The 18,320-nt window shown below is 38.6% G+C and overlaps 1 protein-coding gene across 2 annotated transcripts in view; it reads left to right on the top strand.

Moving 5' to 3' along the window:
• Window positions 1–11,678, top strand: part of LOC110157973 (vitamin D3 receptor A) — a 90,982-nt gene extending 79,304 nt beyond the window's left edge. For both annotated transcript variants that reach the window (XM_020922384.2, XM_020922385.2), the window contains 2 exons: window positions 1,075–1,191; window positions 1,886–11,678. In XM_020922384.2, coding sequence (XP_020778043.1) covers window positions 1,075–1,191; window positions 1,886–2,139 — 371 coding nt within the window. In that variant the 3' untranslated portion in view covers window positions 2,140–11,678. The remainder of the gene's footprint in view (window positions 1–1,074; window positions 1,192–1,885) is intronic.
• The last annotated feature ends 6,642 nt before the right edge of the window (window positions 11,679–18,320 follow it).

Here is an 18,320-nt window from a genome sequence, read left to right as displayed (position 1 = left end):
ATTGATTATCTATAGCTTCTCCTGCTCGTTTTTTTCTCATCAATTCCCCAGCACTCCCACTGTTCACATTAAGAACACAGATGAAGTCCTTCACTCACTCCATACACAGGCTCTCAAGGACAGAGAAGCGTCCTTGTTGCTGCTGACGACACATGCACCTTTATATAACGTTCTTCGGAGGATCACCCACACACTACGTTCCTCTGCAAATTACTGTGAAGATGGCATTTTCATAGAAGCAATAAAGAGACCACTAAGCACACAAGGTTTATTTTTTCACACATTGAGGGCTGAGAGCAAAACAGGCCATGCTTTTCACTCCAAAATGTGTTTTTGTGAGTAAGGCTAAGCAGTTTTTTTTTTTTTTTTTACAAGGATCCACTACCTTCATGGAAAACTAGGAAGGGGTATTTTTTATAAAGAAATGTTAAATAAAATTTGAAAGAAATGTTTTTAATCTACAATGTCATATCATATAATACATCTGTCCCTTTGAGGAGCGGTGGCATTTATGAGAAAACACGTTTGAGAACTGAACTGCTAAAATGCAAAACAAGAAGTAGATAGATCAGATTAGAGACAGATAGATTTTTAAATATGTTATCACCATCTTTGTCAGTACTTTATGTTAGAAATAACGCTGTACTCCATGTATCTTCGTGCACCATATACCTTTTTTGTAATTCTGATTTGATAACCTGAAGAAGCAGCTTGGATGATTAAGAAAATAAAACTAGACGACAGCAGAGCAGCATTCTTGACAATGAGCGATTAAAGATTGCTCAAACATTCACGAATCACTCCAAATAAAACTTCGAGAGGGTAAATGAGAACGGGAAACAAATATAACATTGTTAAAAGCTCTGAAAAGTAAATTTTGCATAGTAGGTCTGTTTCAAGAATGCACAAAATCTGGAAATGGCTTTTATAAGACATCATCAGTTTATATTTCTCCTCATAACGCTGAATGAACTCCAAAACAGTGTAAGAGTGTGTTTGCATTCTGGTGCAGCCTCAGAAGTTCAGATTGCCCATGTCCAGTGTATGTTCTGACTGTGTCTGTGCTGTGTGCAGCGGGTCACACTCTGGAGCTGCTGGAGCCTCTGGTGAAGTTCCAGGTGGGTCTGAAGAAGCTGAACCTTCACGAGGAGGAGCACGTGCTGCTGATGGCCATCTGCCTGCTCTCCCCAGGTACTTGTCCTCTCTCTCTGTGTCTGTGCTCTACCACCAGGACAAACCATTACAGCCATGTCTGATGTCGTGACCCACTTTCATTAAACACCAGAGTGGGCCTGGTGCAGCAGAGTAGGCCTGATTCTAAATATATGCTTTAAAACAACACAGCTGGAGTGTTCTTTTTTGTTATTTTTTACTAGCCATGTGCAGCTGTATAGTACAGGGCCATATATACATGTTTTAACACGTTTACATTAACTGTAAGTGTGGACTGTGACTCAGTGGTCAGCGGCATTTGTCCACTCGCAGGTTCGATTCCTTACCAGTTTCTCTTGTTGTGTCCTCAGGCAAGACACATCCCCCACCTTGCCTTGTATGAATTTGCTTGGTGATGGTCGGTGGGGCCCTTGGCCTGTCACTCTACATCAGGGCTGCTGTGGCTACATAAGTAGCTTACATAAGTGTGGGTTGAATGAATAATGACTACAGTGTAGCTCTTTGAGAAGCTTGGACTAGCCTTAAAGCGAATTTCAAGTGCAAGGCATCATTATTATTATCATTATCCCAATGAGTTAATAATAGACATAGTATATAATTATAGAAGCGCAAGCACTGTTAAAAGCTCTTTTCTTTTGGGCTTCTTAGGAGCAGACGGGAATCACTTGTTAAATTGGTGTAGAATTTTAAACATTTTTTCCTCTTGTGTCAGACCGTCCCGGAGTTCAGGACCACGCCCTTGTGGAGCAGCTGCAGGACAGGCTGTCTGATGTTCTGCAGGCCTACATAAGAGTCAACCACCCTGGAGGACGCCTGCTCTATGCCAAGATGATCCAGAAGCTCGCTGACCTGCGCAGCCTGAACGAGGAGCACTCCAAGCAGTACCGCTCGCTGTCCTTCCAGCCGGAGCACAGCATGCAGCTCACCCCCCTGGTCCTGGAGGTGTTCGGGAGCGAAGTGTCCTAGCTCAGGCCCCTCCCATTCACACACCCCAACAGGACTTTACAGGACGGATAACTCAACACTCAACAGCCTTCTCCACCACCAAAACCGGCAAATGTAGGAGAAATATGGATCACCGTACAGACAGCCACCCCTTATAACCTCCTCCTCTGAACTCACCGCTGGAATTCGCTCGGATACACTGCAAAAATACTGCAGTTATTATTCTTATACCAACATTAACCTTGTGGCTAGCATCAACTCCCCTGATTTCTCCCCAAAGATTGTCTTGCCCCACTTACCCTGGACATATGTGTTCCTTTGTTTTGTGTCCACCTGTCTTTCCATCCTCATTGCATCCCAGTGATAGAGAGGATTGGCTAAGCATATCTTAAAACAACTAGTAAGCTAGAGCTTAATGCTAGCTGCATTGCTAAAATTAGCCTCCTACACCTACTATATATCATTAATCATTGATATTTTATTGAGTATTTGAAAGGCCAGGGCTTATACATACTTGGGTGAGATTGATATTTTGTTTGTTTTTGAGAAAATCAGATGGCCAGATAAGAAAGTGTAAAGAAGAGCATCTCAGTGAAGAGAATTACCAGAAATGAGTAGAGGAGGTGGGACATTACTACAGGTGGAGTTCCCTTTTTCAATTCAAAAGGGAGTCTTCATGAACTAGAATGTATGTATAATGCTATATATAACAATAAGCTGATATATCTTTATAAAACTATATTTAAGAGAATGAATCATGGTGGCTTCTATTGAAGCACAGTAATGAGTGTTGTTTGACATAGAGGATCTGAAGGCCCCACCTCTATCATGTGTTGAAGACAAATGTGTGCAGAGGAACGGAGTGTGCCAGGAGTCTATTTTTGTGACGTGTGTACAGTGTATGAGAGTATTGATGGACCACAAGGGGGCGCTACCAGGCTCTGAACAGGGGAGCACATGTACTGTCTGCTCTTTGGACCTGTGAAGTCTGATGACTGACTTATAACGCCATGTTTTCGGAATAATCCAAAATATTTGTCGGAATAGTTTAGACTGCTGCTAAGACCGTCAGTGCAGTTACACACATGTGGAGGAAATGGACCCACTGCCTGAGTCAGACTTCAATGTAAATGTCTTTTGAGTTTGGATTGGCAGTAGATTCACTTTCTTATCTTTGGACTAGGACAGCTTTAAATAAATTCATTCTGTTAGTTACAAAAATATATATCTTTTCAAACCACTGCTTTAAAGAGCAAGCTAGTGTAGCACTGTCTGTAATCTTTGCCATATCTTGATTATGTAGCCCTGTAACCACATGATCACATAGGGAATTGTACTACACTAGCTTTAGGCTAAAAGTATGCAGCATAGTCAAATCCAGCTGTCCCATCGTCTGAAATAGGCATGCATGTAACTGTACTGAGTGGAGCTAGATAGTTGGAGCCAAGCCAACTAGCTGCTGTTGCCTCAGGGAATAGTTTGTCTGGTAATCGTGTGTATTAGTGTTTACGTGTGTGTGGCGTAAGCTTACAATCAAATCTGACAGAGATTGTTTTCAAACCTCTACATCACTGTGATATAATCCTAAAACATAACAGTACAACTAAGCTAAAGGGACTTTATATAAACTACCCATTCTCCATTCCTGTTTCATTTTTTTATTCAAATTGTAATCTCCAAAACTGACACCTTAACTCACTCAAGTATTTAATTAGCCTTAAAAACATGATATAGAGACAGTAGCAATAGCATATAACATGTATCGTATCTAAGTAAGTCTTTGAAGCGGGGCAATGGTATGGGAGTTTTTTCATTCACAAATGGTCACGTCTGTTGTCTGTACACCAGCCACATAAGCGAGGTTTTGGATGTTGTTGGGACATCACTACATATCATTTCTCACTCTCTGGACACAGTGCATGCTCACCCTTCATACAGGCCTGGAGCCCCCCCTTGTGGACAAACTCTGTAAATACCACTTTGCTATAGGTTTGTACATAGTTAGAGATTAATGTAGGCTAAAATACTAAGATTTCAGTTGATGACATGCTCTGGACGTACAGCACTATATGCAACTAGGAGATGCCTTTTCTGTTTAACTCAGACTGAATGGACTGAAGGGGTGCGCCCTGGTCAGGGTGACTTTGTTTTGACATGAATAGAAGATGTGAATGCACTTGAGCTGGATCTTAGTGAGCTTTTTTTTTTTATTGGATTCATTCGGGGCTGATGCTGTTAGCAATTTGACTTTAAAACATATAAACTTACCAGGCTGGGGAACTGGTCATGTCCTTGGAAACAAAGAAAGGACAATATTGGTAATTAATAAATTGTATCAGTAAATAATTAAAATACTTAATATAATATTGTTTTTCAACGTTTAGCACTTATATGATACATTTCTAAATGTATGATACTACTTTTTTGGCAAGGCCAGATTACTCAAAGTTTTGGCCTAATGTTGTTGATGTGTGGAAAAATACAGTAAATCAGAGCATTTGGAAAGTTGTGGGAAGAAAAAGCACCTGGTACAGGACGAAGGAAGGGCTTCACAATTAAAATGATGCCAAGATGGTATGGGTGTAGATCTGTAAACTTTAACATAATATATTTATAAGCTACAAGAGAAGGTCCTTTAAAGTCACTGGTCACTTCTCTCACATGACATTCCCATTGGTGGTTAAGCATTCCGTCTGCCTCAAGTGTGTCCCTATTGGCCGGATCACGTGACAAGGGCCGCCCTTCTGTCCATTCCCAGCTTATGGATGTACGGCTTTCTTCTTTTTCATGTCAATCAATAAGCTCTGGACAATTATATAGAAAATCCATATTTTTCAATTGTGTTTTTTCCCACAAGATTGTTCTGTTATTAGAGTTTGCTGTCTTACTATGCTTGCGCTGAGACGTTGTTTTCTAATGAAGCAGAGAAGAGCAGTGGACCTTGGAGACTTTGTTCCAGCTTCACTCGGATAGTTTCACTAGATTCTTCTGAGACTGATATGGGACACTTTGGAGGAGAGTCTTTGGACGGTCCCCAGCTGTGTAACTATGAAGCTATGTCAGACACAATCAAACAAACTAACACTGCCTATATTGACTCGTATAGCAACAGCATGTGCGTGCCTATTTGACCATTGACCATCTAACCACCTCTTTGTTCTGCAATAGCAATGTACAGCAGGATTCATAGCTTTAACTTCAACAGCTCTGCTTTTCTGGAATCGACCGTGGCACACCAAGGGCTGATGGGGTCGGATAGGACTTCAGACTCTGGAAACTGAAGTAGTCAAAAGCAGGAATGGATTTTCAGAAACAAACTTTGGACTCCAGAAAGCAATGTCTGTTCTGTAAGTCTGTACAGAGTTTTTTGTTTTTCTTTTCAAAAAGGACATGTTGCCACAGGCGGATGTAGAGTGCAGAGACTGACAAAAATATCGCCTCCTAAAACCCAAAGTGTACCATTGTCACGATCATACATCGCAGCTCCTCTGGTTCTGTTTTATCGGAACATTTTTAGATTAGCAAGTGGACTTTCAAACAGCATCTGCAATTTCTGTTTGAACAAATGGAAGCAGGATGGAGACGGGGAAACAGAATGGTGTTTTAAGGGTTTGTATTTTGCATCATTTGTGAAAGAGAAGTATGTATGAGACACGTTGCCAGCACTAGATAAAGCTGGCAGCATTTGGCTTCAAAAACACAATTTAAAATAACCCTTAAAACCAAAAGACCCAATTATATTGCACTTTTCCAATGATGTATTTTAGAAGCATCAACATAGATGGACTCTATGTTTTTGCTTATTGTGAGACTAGTTATAATTTGTATCAAATTACAAAAGGATTCTTAGACTTTCTTGAAGAGAGTTTCAGAAATGTAACCATGATGATACATGGTACATTAATGCTAATGTGGCAAAAGTATTATCTGATACTATATATTCTTTGTATTTACTAGTATTACCTTGTATTTATGCACTACAAAATATAGATTTTTATTCGATATTGTCAGCCTAGAAAATATGTGTGAATTTCAGACATAATTTTAAGGGCTGAAAGTGGTTCCGATCACAAACTTTATTCAGTACAAATGCTACCATACAAAATACACATCATTTTTTATATAATACTAAACTAATTAACGGTGCAGTATGTAACTTTTTTTGGTGCGGGGTCCACTACCTTCTTGTCTCTGTTGCATTGATTGTTATTGCTTTGCCTAAAATGTTTCACTGTATGGCGACAAACTTATTTTACATTTATTTCTACATATTTACAGTTCAAAAATATAAATATCTTGGAGTAAATAATGCTATCTTACTCTCCACAGACCTTACTTGTAACTTGGTGCAGTTGCCTTTCTTGCCTCTATGAAGTTAGAAGAGTTTAATGCTATGTTGTGGAACATGCTGGGCAAAGCATTAACATCTCCACGGAGATGAGCAGGTGGCGAACACTCCTTTGGGAAAGTTACGCAGTGCACCTTTTAAACCATGGTGATGAAAAAATAGTACTGCACAATCTGAAACCCCTTGCTCTTTCCAAACAAGGCTAGGTGAACCAACCACAAAGACATAACCAAAAGTACGCACTTACTTCTCCTTTACAATAAGAATTTCTACAGTATTATCAACGTCGTGATGATTTAAACCCTTAAAACTCACTTTCAGTTTCCCTAACTCCGCCCTGCCATCGACCCAGGTCAGCAGCTCCACCTCAGTAGCCTTATTACAAAAACAGCTGGAATCAAATACCTCATTTACAGGATGTACAATAGCCTTCAAGGGAACCAAACATAACAAGCCAATACACAGACACTCATACATACTGACGAAACCTTTGCAGTGTTGATTTTAGCTCAAACTACATTTCAGTTTCCATCAGAGCAGTCGGTGTAAGGAGTGGATCCCAATGTTTTTTGTTTTTTTTATGTTAACTTCTTTACTCACTAGCTCCTCTCTCTGCCTCATTTCTTAAACTCTATTCAACTCAGCGCTGCAGTTACCCCAACATACTACCTCTCCCTCAGCACATACTCAGTCAGTATAAACATATATATTTTTGTTGCAGCTTGATTGTTAAATAGGATACAGTTGGTTATATATTTTAACACTATTTTTTGTCGTTTATGTACAGTTTTAACTCTCTGGTTCTTTCTTCAGATGCTGGACAATTTTACCTCAACTCTGGGTTAGCATTACAATTAGCCATCGCTAGGGTTGTCTTTACGGAAGTGTGGACAAGACATGGTTAAAGAAAAGAAGACATTTGCAGTTTGGAGTACCGTGTTTGCATTTTGACGAAGAAATAGCCTGCATATTTCTTGCTGCTATTTTCTATTAGTGTAGCTTACATTTTAGCAGTGTTTCTAGTTAAGTTGAAAAGTTGAAAGTAGAAATTCCAGTGAAAGAATTCTAGATTGATTTTATTTAGGGCTGCATAATATATACAGTATATATATATTTTTTAAATGATATTTCATAACAGTGAGTGCGTATATGTGTACATCAGTATCCCAGTTATCAGGCAAATTCTGGTTATGGCAGTATTCAGGATACTCAAAAAACCCGATCATAACTGGGATACTGATGTTTTGCGTTCAGATAATACTATTGTGATATTTTATGTACTTTTTAAAACTATAAGCTTGGTTAGCGTGACCAGTTTTTCAAAATCAAAAACTGGGACAATCTCAGTTTGGGGTGGTTGGTAATAATAAAATTGTTAAAAGAGTGCGTGATTAAGAAAAATTGTTATGTACTCAGTCCATTTGGGAATTTTCAAGCTCCTTTTTTATGTATTTTGGCTGAAAAAATGACAATGAATTCCCTTCTTTACTCTAGCAGGGATCAAATTGGTCAGAAAATAGGGACACATGGGACTGGGACTGGTTTTGGATAAATCTGCTGGGACAAAAGTTTGACTGTCAAAGATAAATAGAGAAGTCTGGTCACCCTAAGCTTGGTTAAATTAAAACAAAAATGTAAACATCTTGATGTACAAAGATATAGAATATACTAGGACCAAAACAAGGCTAAATTTGGAACTACAATAATAAGGAAATCATGAATAAAATGTGATTAATATTTTAAGAAAACTTTAAACTTTGTGTTGCTATAAATGTTCTTGTAATGTCATTTTTTGTCAATTTTGCCATCTATTGTGCAGCCCTTATTTTAAACATATGCCTTAAACATGGTCTTAAACGAGGCTTTTTCAGATGAGTACATTAATCGTCCACAAACTTCAGTCTTCTAAAGATCTATGACCCTCTGTCTGTTCACACTTCGGGGCAAAACTAGACACAAATGTAAGTGACGATTTCTTTTAAAGTGCAACAAAGCCTACGTAAGGATTAGCCACAAACAACACAGTAACTCTTTCACAACTGCCTTTGTGCCATCTCACCTTTCTATCTGACAGGACTCGTAACATTGGGATCCCAGCTTAGATTCTAAACGTACGTGTAATGTTGTTTGTCCAAATCCCACACGCTTCTGCATTCTTCCTCTGTTTCTCTTTGGCAAATATGCTCAATTCTTCAGATATGTATGTGCGCTACAGAAGCAACACAGCGAGCCTTCTGACTTTTCAACTATAATACATCTTCTTAATGTTGTGTGGCTGCCGCGCTTTCAGTGCTTTTCTGTTCTCGACAAAGCAATGGGCTGTGATGCTTAATGCAGATGTAAGTGTGGAGTCAGCAGATTATAAGAGCAGTTGCAGTAGAGATGTCAAAAATTCTACTATCACATACTGCCATTAGTTGTCAAATCTTGCGACGTAAAGCCAGGAGTTTATTCAGCTTTCTGTAGCTTAAGAATCAAAACTAGTTAGGTTGAGAAGCTTTCAAATGTAGGCTAGTCATATGGACACTGTGTTAGAAATCAAAAGCAGGGCAATTTCAGTTGTAAACTCGAGGACCTATATCACTCAGAGCATTATACATCTTAATTAACATTGTCCAGTTCTACCTTTGACACTTCTTCTACCAATGACCACTCCTGGACTATAAGGGATTACTGGACTCAGAATAAAAAATGTAAACATTACTTATTTTTAACCTAGCAAAGTAGTAAAACAAAAGCATATTTTTAAGTATGGCGTATACAGTTATATCTAGCTTGAAGTATGTCAGCTGCTTCAGGTGAAAGTAACATTGCATTATGTAATATTTCTGGAGGAGGGTCCACACCCCGCTTGTCTCCATGGAGATGTCATTGCTTTGCCTGTCATTTATTGCCATTTATTGTATAACCTGTTGCATTTATTCAGTCATAGTTATTTTTTATTGCTGAAACATGCGTTCGGTGAGAATGCACAGATGTAACCCGCAACTTGCCCTGCTTGTCTCCACGGAGACGGATACAAAACAACAGCATCTCCACAGAGCAGATGGAGGACACTCCGTCAGAAAAGTTACATAATTCACCTTTAAAGAGCCCATGTTATGCTATTTTCTGATCGTTAAAATGTTGTTTCCTCATCAAAAACATGCCTGGAGTTGTGTTTTGTTTCAGTCACACGATTAACACACAACTGCTGCGTGACATCATGAGGTGGAACAGAGCTTTTTGACCTTTGGAAATGTAGACAGACAAATAATTCAAAATTACTCAGACATATGTTTTTGATGAGGTGAAAAACATTTTAAAATTACTTAAAGCTCATAAGAGTCTATTGTGTGTACTATAGGACTTTTAACACAGGTACAACATTTTAAAGACTATATTAAACTATATACTGAACTTTTATGTATTTCGTTTTATGCCAGGATTGTTGCATCTCTACTGCAGTGTAATTCTGTTTTGTTTTGCTTATTATCTGTTTCTTTTTTTTTTCTCTGCTACCTCGCTTGCTCATTCACACTCACAACCACACACACACTACAGCTCGTGCACCAGTCCTACGTGCACTCCTCTCTCACCAGCAGTTCTTTGCCAATGATGCATTTGCGTTTTGTCTCTGCTACATCCTAATTTTATGATTTTATTTTTTTTTTGTATTTTATTTAACATTTTTGTGATAATAATCTCTGGTATTAGTAGTAACTCATGCAACCATCCGTCACGTTTGTAAAACTTATGGAAATGCACATATTTTGCTCAGCTCAGTTGTACCTTGGTGTGCCTATAACCAACAGCCTTATTTTGGGACAATATCAGGGGTCACACAGTAGGGGGCGCTCTGTGCTCGTGCTACTGTTGTGAAGAGAGTCATTTGACATTTCAGCTTTTCGCTGTTTGCTCCTCTTCAGATCCATACATTTGTTAGACTCTTCAGCTTTTGTATGGGTGTAGTAGTTTGTGCATGGCAGGTCATGTGCTGTAAATAAGCCTACTAATGTTAATGTAAAGATGTATTACTCAATAGAAATTTAAACATCAGTATATTTTATTTTTCATTTTGACAGTAATTATCCAATGTTTATTTTTTGTAACTATAAAATTCAAATGGATAATGAATATATTTACCAGTAAAACTCGGATATTAGAATAATCAGAAAAATAGATCTTATTTTTGGTGTGTTTACATGCACAAGTTGCCTGGGATCCAGAATGTTTTGATTCCTTTACGAAGATGGGCATGATTGACAGGTGGATTAGCCAGTCAGGGACAAACTTAGTCCAGTAGAAGTATATCACAAGAGGCTGAGAAAAAATTTGGATTTCTGCAGCAATAATGAGCAAAACACTAAATTCTATTAATCTGAGATGAGATTTTACTTGTAAATCCTCAGTGACCAGTGAGCTCCTCTGAGAAAATCGAATTTGATTGGACAATTACATTTGACCGGCCTTGAGACGCAACAGAGGAAGTGGGGACCTGACTGCTATAAATCAGTATAAAAATACAGAGAGATAATTCTGGATCTGCCAGGCAAATACACAAGAGAAATCTGATCATCAAAATTAGCATTTTTTTAGAGAAACTGTTACATAGGCTAATGAATTTTAATCTGTAACATTTTCTTTTTCAGTTTCCTTTGCTGCATTAGTTTTTTTGTGCAGGTGTGACCAGTCAGAAAGAAATCATATTACACGTTAGACATAACTGCTGACACGAAATTTCAGGAAATCAGATAGCGATCAGATATTTTGTGCATGTGAACACAGCCAGTATCAGTAGGCTCATTCTAAAAACTAAAAGTACATTTTTTTTCTAAATCTGTTTTAAGTTGCAGCTGCTGTGGCCTCATGAATCTCAAACTACTGCTCAGAAATATTCAAAAAATGTCAAAAAAAAATATTAAGTTGAGTCCCAAGATAAGACCCCTTCCCTACACCACCATGCAGTACAAAAGCTATTACTCATTATATACCGTTGCCATGGCGTCGCTGTTGATGTAGTAAAGTATTAGCAGCTCCATACAACACCAATAGTATTAAAGCGTACCTTATAAGTTTGTGCGTGCTCAGATCCGCCGCCTGTCTGTCTCTCTGTCTTTAGCTCTTCTGTTGATTCATTGTTTGTTGATTACATTGTACGTATGTAGTAAATTACTAATGTTCTGGGAAATCACAAATAAACAGCTGTACATAATGACGCAAACATACCAAACGCCTCTTGTCCTTATTTAGAATGTGTGCATTGTTAGTACGTTATTATTTGATCAAAGTCTTATTCATTTAAAAATCTAAATATTGGTTTCCATCATTATACTTTTTGACGGATGATCTGCCAAAATAGAAAGACTACACTGGGACGTTTGTTTTTGCTTTTACTGTTAGTCACCAGCAGAGGGCAGTACGATACAACAACACTGTGACAATGAGACTAGCCTTTGAGAGCAGTATTTTAAGCAAATGTCATCTAAAAATAAACAACAATTCCATATTATTAAATTCTATGTAAATAAATCATGTAATTGTTATAGTTCCCTAAGTAGGGCTTGCAAATTTAATTGAGGTTTATTTATATTTTTACATTTACATTGTATTTAATCTGTTGTTGTTGTTGCTTTTTTTGTTTCGTTTAATTTCTAAAAAAAACAACAACAATATCTTAGAAAACTCAGATGATATAGCACAACAAACTACTAAAATAAATATAATTAAACCTGAATCTTTGAAACTATAAAGTCAGGGGTGTCAAACTCAAATTCACACAGGGCAAAATTAAAAACTGGGACTAAGTCGTGGGCCAAACTGAGTATTTATTGAAAAATTTCAACAACATCTGCATGTTTTCTGTTCTTTCGAGAAATGTAATGTTAAACCTTTTCTTATTAAAATAAATGTTTAATAATAGTTTTGCTTCTTTGAATCTAGAACAAGCATAATATAAAATAATAACATTTTAAATAAATAATGTCTCTATAGTCTATCTGTAGCCAGCGGGCCAGCTCTAATACACATGTGATATGATCTCGTGGCCCAAATATAATTGTATCGTGGGCCAAATTTGCTCCCCGGGCCTGAGTTTGACACGTTTGCATTAAATAATTACAGACCTAATTTTCATTGTGCATGAGTCCAGAGCCTCCTCATATACAGCACAAAGGTTTATGCTCTTGCCATTTATTTTTATATACTTTATTCAAATTACTATATCAAATTACTTCAGTCACAACAATAACTTGAGTTATAATATATTTTTGGTTGATTTTGTTAGACATTATTAAATTGCTTTTCTGACTCTTGCAGTATTTTCAAGTAAATATATAGAAATATGATTAAATATTCTTAATAGTAGTCTATTCTGTCATTTTGCAGCACTGCAAAAAAACAAAACACAGTACTGAAACCAAACCATAAAGCAGAATTACCCCAAAATCTATTCTAAATGTGCAATATTTAAAAAGAAAAAAAATATGAGCTGCAATAAATAAACAGCATGCAACTCTTTAGTAGTTCTTTAGTATCTATAATGAGTCATAGAAGTTAATATTTCAACCCTCTACAGCTTAAATCTCAGAACAGAACAGAAAAATAACCAAAGATTTCCAACTAATGCACAAAAAATAATAATACAATGAATTGACCCTCAAAAAGTCTTTATTGTGACAAGCCTGCAGACTCTTGTATAGTAAACAATTGTAACTGTTTTTGTAAGCATGTGACAACAGGCTAGTGGTGCCTAATTAAATGGTTACAACTCGCCCACAAAAGAATGCACTTGTAATAACTTCACCCTGAGTCCTGCACCAACAGTTCGCCATTGTTGGCCTGACCTGCTCCGCTCACTTTAAACCTGATGCCCTTCCTCCTGCACAGATAAGATCACAGCTGTTACGGACCAAGTGGTGGGGCTTAACCTTTACTAACTCAGTTCAAAGTGGAGGGCTTAGGAGTCTGAAAGTGGGATGAGCCTAGAAAAGATTTGTTGTTTTTGTTACTGAAGTGAGAGACGCGAGGGGACATCCGTGACTAAAGAGGAGGAGTGAGTTGTGATTGGAGTCACTGGACCTGCATTAGTTCAATCTACTTCATGTGACCTTCATAAGACATGTATGCGGCGTTTGTGAGGGTAGACTAGGTAAATGGGTGAGATGCTTGGATGAGCAGATAGAGAAAATGTTTGTACACTCCATGAAATTTAGTACAAAAGAGGGCTAGCTACCTGATTTGAGATTCTAATTTACAATAGATTACAAGGCTGTGGAGCAAGTTACAATGCTATCACGATCTCACAGTTAAATGCACACTCAAAATCTTTTCAAAAGCAAAGCAAACATAACCTACATATCTATCATTTCTTTCTGATCATTTCTAATTACTCGCATCACATTTAGCAGTTTACTTGTCACGTAAATAATCTTAAAGGTCCAGAAAGCAGATTTTAATCAGATTTTGGTGCATGTGATCAAGGCCACAGTTTGCATCTTGAATATATATTTTTTTAAACTCACTATACCTATGATCATGACCTTTGGCTATAATCAAAAGGACAAGACTGTGGGTTGAAGTGGGTTGAAATTAGTTTCCTTCACATAGTGGCTGGATGTTCTTTCAGGATGAGGAGCTCAGTCACATGATAGGAGTTCAGAGTAGAGCCACTGCTCCTCCAGGTCGAGGTTGAGGCCATGTGTTCCATGAAAAGATGACACTTATCTATTTTACTTTATTGTAATTCACCTCGGGAGGTGTTCCGGGCATGTCCCACCGGGAGGAGGCCCCGGGGAAGACCCAGGACACGCTGGAAGGACTATGTCTCTCGGCTGGCCTGGGAACGTCTCGGGATTCCCCTGGAGGAGCTGGAGGACGTGTCTGGGATGAGGGAAGTCTGGGAGTCCCTGCTTAGGCTGCTGCCCCCGCGACCCAGCCCCGGATAAGCGGATGAAAATGGATGGATGGATGGATGGATGTAATTCAATAAAGGTAAGATAAAGATAAATTGAATGTCACTGTGAATCATTACGGGCAATGCAATAACATCTCCATAGTAGTTCCCCTGAAAAGTTGCATACTGCACTGTAAATGTATTACAGTAGTCACAATACTTTTTCTTTGCTTCTTTACTTTTTGTACTTTGTAACTTGAAAACAATTTAAGAATATTTTACATCTTGGATTAATACCTAAAAACCTAATAATACTCACAGGGAAGTACATAGCTCCTTTTGGTGTGCAGTGGCTGGGTGTTCTGTTAGGATGAGGAGCTCAGTCACATGAGAGGAATTCAGAGTAGAGCCACTGCTCCTCCAGGTCGAGGTCGAGACCATCTGTTCCCTGGAGTGGTGGTCTTAAAAAAAGAAGAAGAAAAAAAACAGTAGGAGGTCCTGGAGAAGACCCAGGACATGCTGAAGGGACTGAATGTCTCTTGGCTGGCCTGGGAACGCCTCATGAAGCCCCCAGAGGAGCTGGAGGAAGTGTCTGGTCCCGGATAAGCGGAAGAAGATGGATGGATGAATGGATGGGAAATCACTTTACATTTAACATAAGCCAGAAATCGGTCCAGTTCCTGTTCCAATTGATTCAGATTTTGATTTATAGGGTTTTTATTTTTGACATTTTTTTGACATAAGGGCTGTGGACAGGGGACAGTAGATGAAAACAACATGTACAGACCTCTCAAGATCCAAATATAGGGTAACACAGGACAGTTCAAACATGTATGGATCAATAAAAATGTGTTATCTTATTAGGTTATTTTTTTTCAGACCAAGTGTTTGTTTTCATACATGACAGTTTCGAGTGCTCACTAGTGGTCTTGAGCTCTGGGTAATGACCGAAAGGACAAGATCGTGGATACAAGCGCTCGAAATGAGTTTCCTCCGCAGCGTGGCTGGGCGCTCCCTTAGAGATAGGGTGAGGAGCTCAGTCACACCGGAGGAGCTCGGAGTAGAGCCGCTGCCTCCACGTTGAGAGGAGCCAGTTGAGGTGGCTCGGGCATCTGTTTCGGATGCCTCCTGGACACGCTGGAGGGACTATGTCTCTCGACTGGCATGGGAACGTCTCGGGATCCCCCTGGAAGAGCTGGAGGACGTGTGTGTGGAGAGGGAAGTCTGGGAGGCCCTCCTCAGACTGTTGCCTCCGCGACCCGACCTTGGATAAGCGGAAGAAAATGGATGGATGGACTAGCGGTCTTCCTCAGAGTGGTCACGTGATGTTGCAGTGATGTGTCCGGTCAGCTGATTTATACAAAATAGAACCAGAGCATGAATTTAATGTCACATATGAACCCTGCAATAAAACACACATCGGGGAAACAGGGAGCCCATTCAGTCCACGAAAAAAGGAACATAGAACAGAATGCGAGAAGGAAACAGCGAAGGCAAAACACAAGCAACAAAACACAAAGCAGAACAGGAACAACTCCAGTTGGCCATCTCTGACCACTGTAAAAGACAAAACCACATTATGGACTGGGACGGAGCCAACATTATTGGGACAGAGGAAAACAAACACCGTCGCTGGATTAAAGAGGCAAATGAAATACGGAAACGTGCCCACAGGACTATAAACCAGGACGAAGGAGCTTTTTTGCTCTCACACACCTGGGATACTGTCCTGAGGAAGTTGGACTGCAGATGGCGCTGTCGTGTTGTCTCCATCAGTAGGAAGACAGCGCCAAAACCTGTTTAAATCAGCTGAGCGGACACGTCACAACAACATCACGTGACCACTCTAAGGAGGGCCACTAGTGAGCAGACGAAACTGTCAGGTATGGAAACAAACTCCTGATCTGAAAAAAGAAGGTATTTTAGTTTGTATTACAGCTCATAGTAGTTGTACAGCTGCTTTCTAATGCCTGAAATCAACATAGTTCTGTTATCTCCAAAAAACAAAACCAAAAAACATATTATTTGCGACAAACCAGGTGTTTAAGTGTCTGTTACCAATGAGGTCTTGTATCTTTATGGGAAACTGTAGCAGACATGCACAGACACTTAGAGCTTTTTTATATTTAGTCACCTCTTACTCATCATTTTTACTGGAATATTGTGTAATGATCAGGATCGCTCAGCTGATTCAGGCTCAGAAAAGAATACTGGAAGCAAAAAGTGGAAAAGTTCGTAAGTGAAATTTCTGGGTAGTACATTTTTAGAGCAGTGATTGAAGTAGAGTTGTAGTAGAAAGTGTTGAGAAGTAACAAAACACATGTACTGGAGATACGGAGGCCTCTTCACAATACAAATTTGACTATCTCTATTCTGGTAAAGTTACTCTTTCATTTGGTTGTATACAGTTACTTTCCAAAAGTCTTAAAGTTTCCCAAAGACTGAGTCGTGACCCTCAGGTGGGTTGCAAGAGATTTTTTTGGGTCGCAGTGATCTGCATGTAGATCTGCAATATATATAGCTCTGACACATGAAAGAGCTCTTGACAATTTTGTTCCAATATGGCTGGTTCAATTGAATGCTGAAAAGAAAAAGAAATGGGCTACATTTAATGTCCAAATAGGCGACTTATGGATCCTTTCATTGCTGGTGCAGTGACTGTTTTTCATTGTTTAAAACTTGAGTAATACTAATTATTCAGAGACACAATCACTCAGTTAATAATAAAATATTCTCATTAATGTTCAATAATGGTCACCACCTTTAGTTTAGATTTATATTCACGAATAACGTCCATTGTCTTGGGTCACGAAGGTTTGTCACTTTTAAAATATGGATCTGCAGAAAAAAAGTTTGGGAAACACTGGTCTAAAGAATAAATGGCGGCATTTGATCACACAATTTTGGGTTCAAACTGTAATTAGAGAGACAAACAGAAAATGTGCGATTTTTCTTTCTATGATTAATGAAAACTAAATGCATGAAATAAAGCGGTTTAATCCTCTGCTGTGTTTACATATATATTATAGTGTAACTTAAAACTTAAGCTATGTATCTTTTTCTGGTGGATTTTTCACCACCAGCTTGTCTCCATGAAGATGTTTTTAGTACTTTGTCCGAAATATTCCACAGTATGACATTAAAGTTTTATCTTCATGTAGACAAACCACTGACACTTATCCATCTTACTTTATTGTAATTCAATAAATGTAAGATAAAGATAAATTGAATGCTACTGTGAATCGTTACGGGCAATGTAATAATATATCCGTGGTAGTTCAGCAGAAAAGTTGCACCTTAAATGTATTCAAAGTAGTTAGAATACTATTTCTTGTTTTTTTTAGTTTATGGACTTTGTAACTTGAAAATAATTTAAGCATATTTTACATCTTGGATTAGTATGAGTCATTCAACCTAATAATACTCACATGGAAGTACATAGCTCCTTTTTGGTTTGGATTTTTTTCTGTAAGACATTCCTCATTCCAGCAGCCAAACGCACACACAGCTGCTCCAACACATGGAGGAAAGACATGAGAGTCTGATATTAAGTGTAATATTTATGTCCCACACTCATTATTCGGATATAAATCTGAGCGCAGACACTGGGCCAGAGCGAGCACATGTGTCACCGTCTTTCAAATTAATTCGAGCGGCATTCAGAGGAAATCCAAACACAAATACCCCATGTTACATAGAAAAGCTATTGCGATAGGGTTTCATCTCCAAATAATTTCTTTTGAATTGTTGATTGGCAACAGTGCATTCATTTTTCCCTGGGGGTGTGACGCTAACTGTAGACACTGTTCTCTCGGAAACACTCTTACTCAAGTTAGTTTAACCACAGTGTTGTTTTATTGTAACCTGACTGAAAGGAGCTGACTAAACTGGAACTACAACTGATTTGTGCTGCTAAACCTTACACATAAAATTATAGTCACAAACTTATCTAGCGTTATCCAGCAGTTTCACGGTTTGTCA

The sequence above is a fragment of the Boleophthalmus pectinirostris genome, unplaced genomic scaffold (genome assembly GCF_026225935.1).
Source record: "Boleophthalmus pectinirostris isolate CB_2022bp ecotype Guang Dong unplaced genomic scaffold, ASM2622593v1 HiC_scaffold_8, whole genome shotgun sequence".
Classification (NCBI taxonomy): Eukaryota; Metazoa; Chordata; class Actinopteri; order Gobiiformes; family Gobiidae; genus Boleophthalmus; species Boleophthalmus pectinirostris.
Note: the sequence above shows the minus strand (reverse complement) of the source record. Positions and strands in the feature narration are given on the sequence as shown.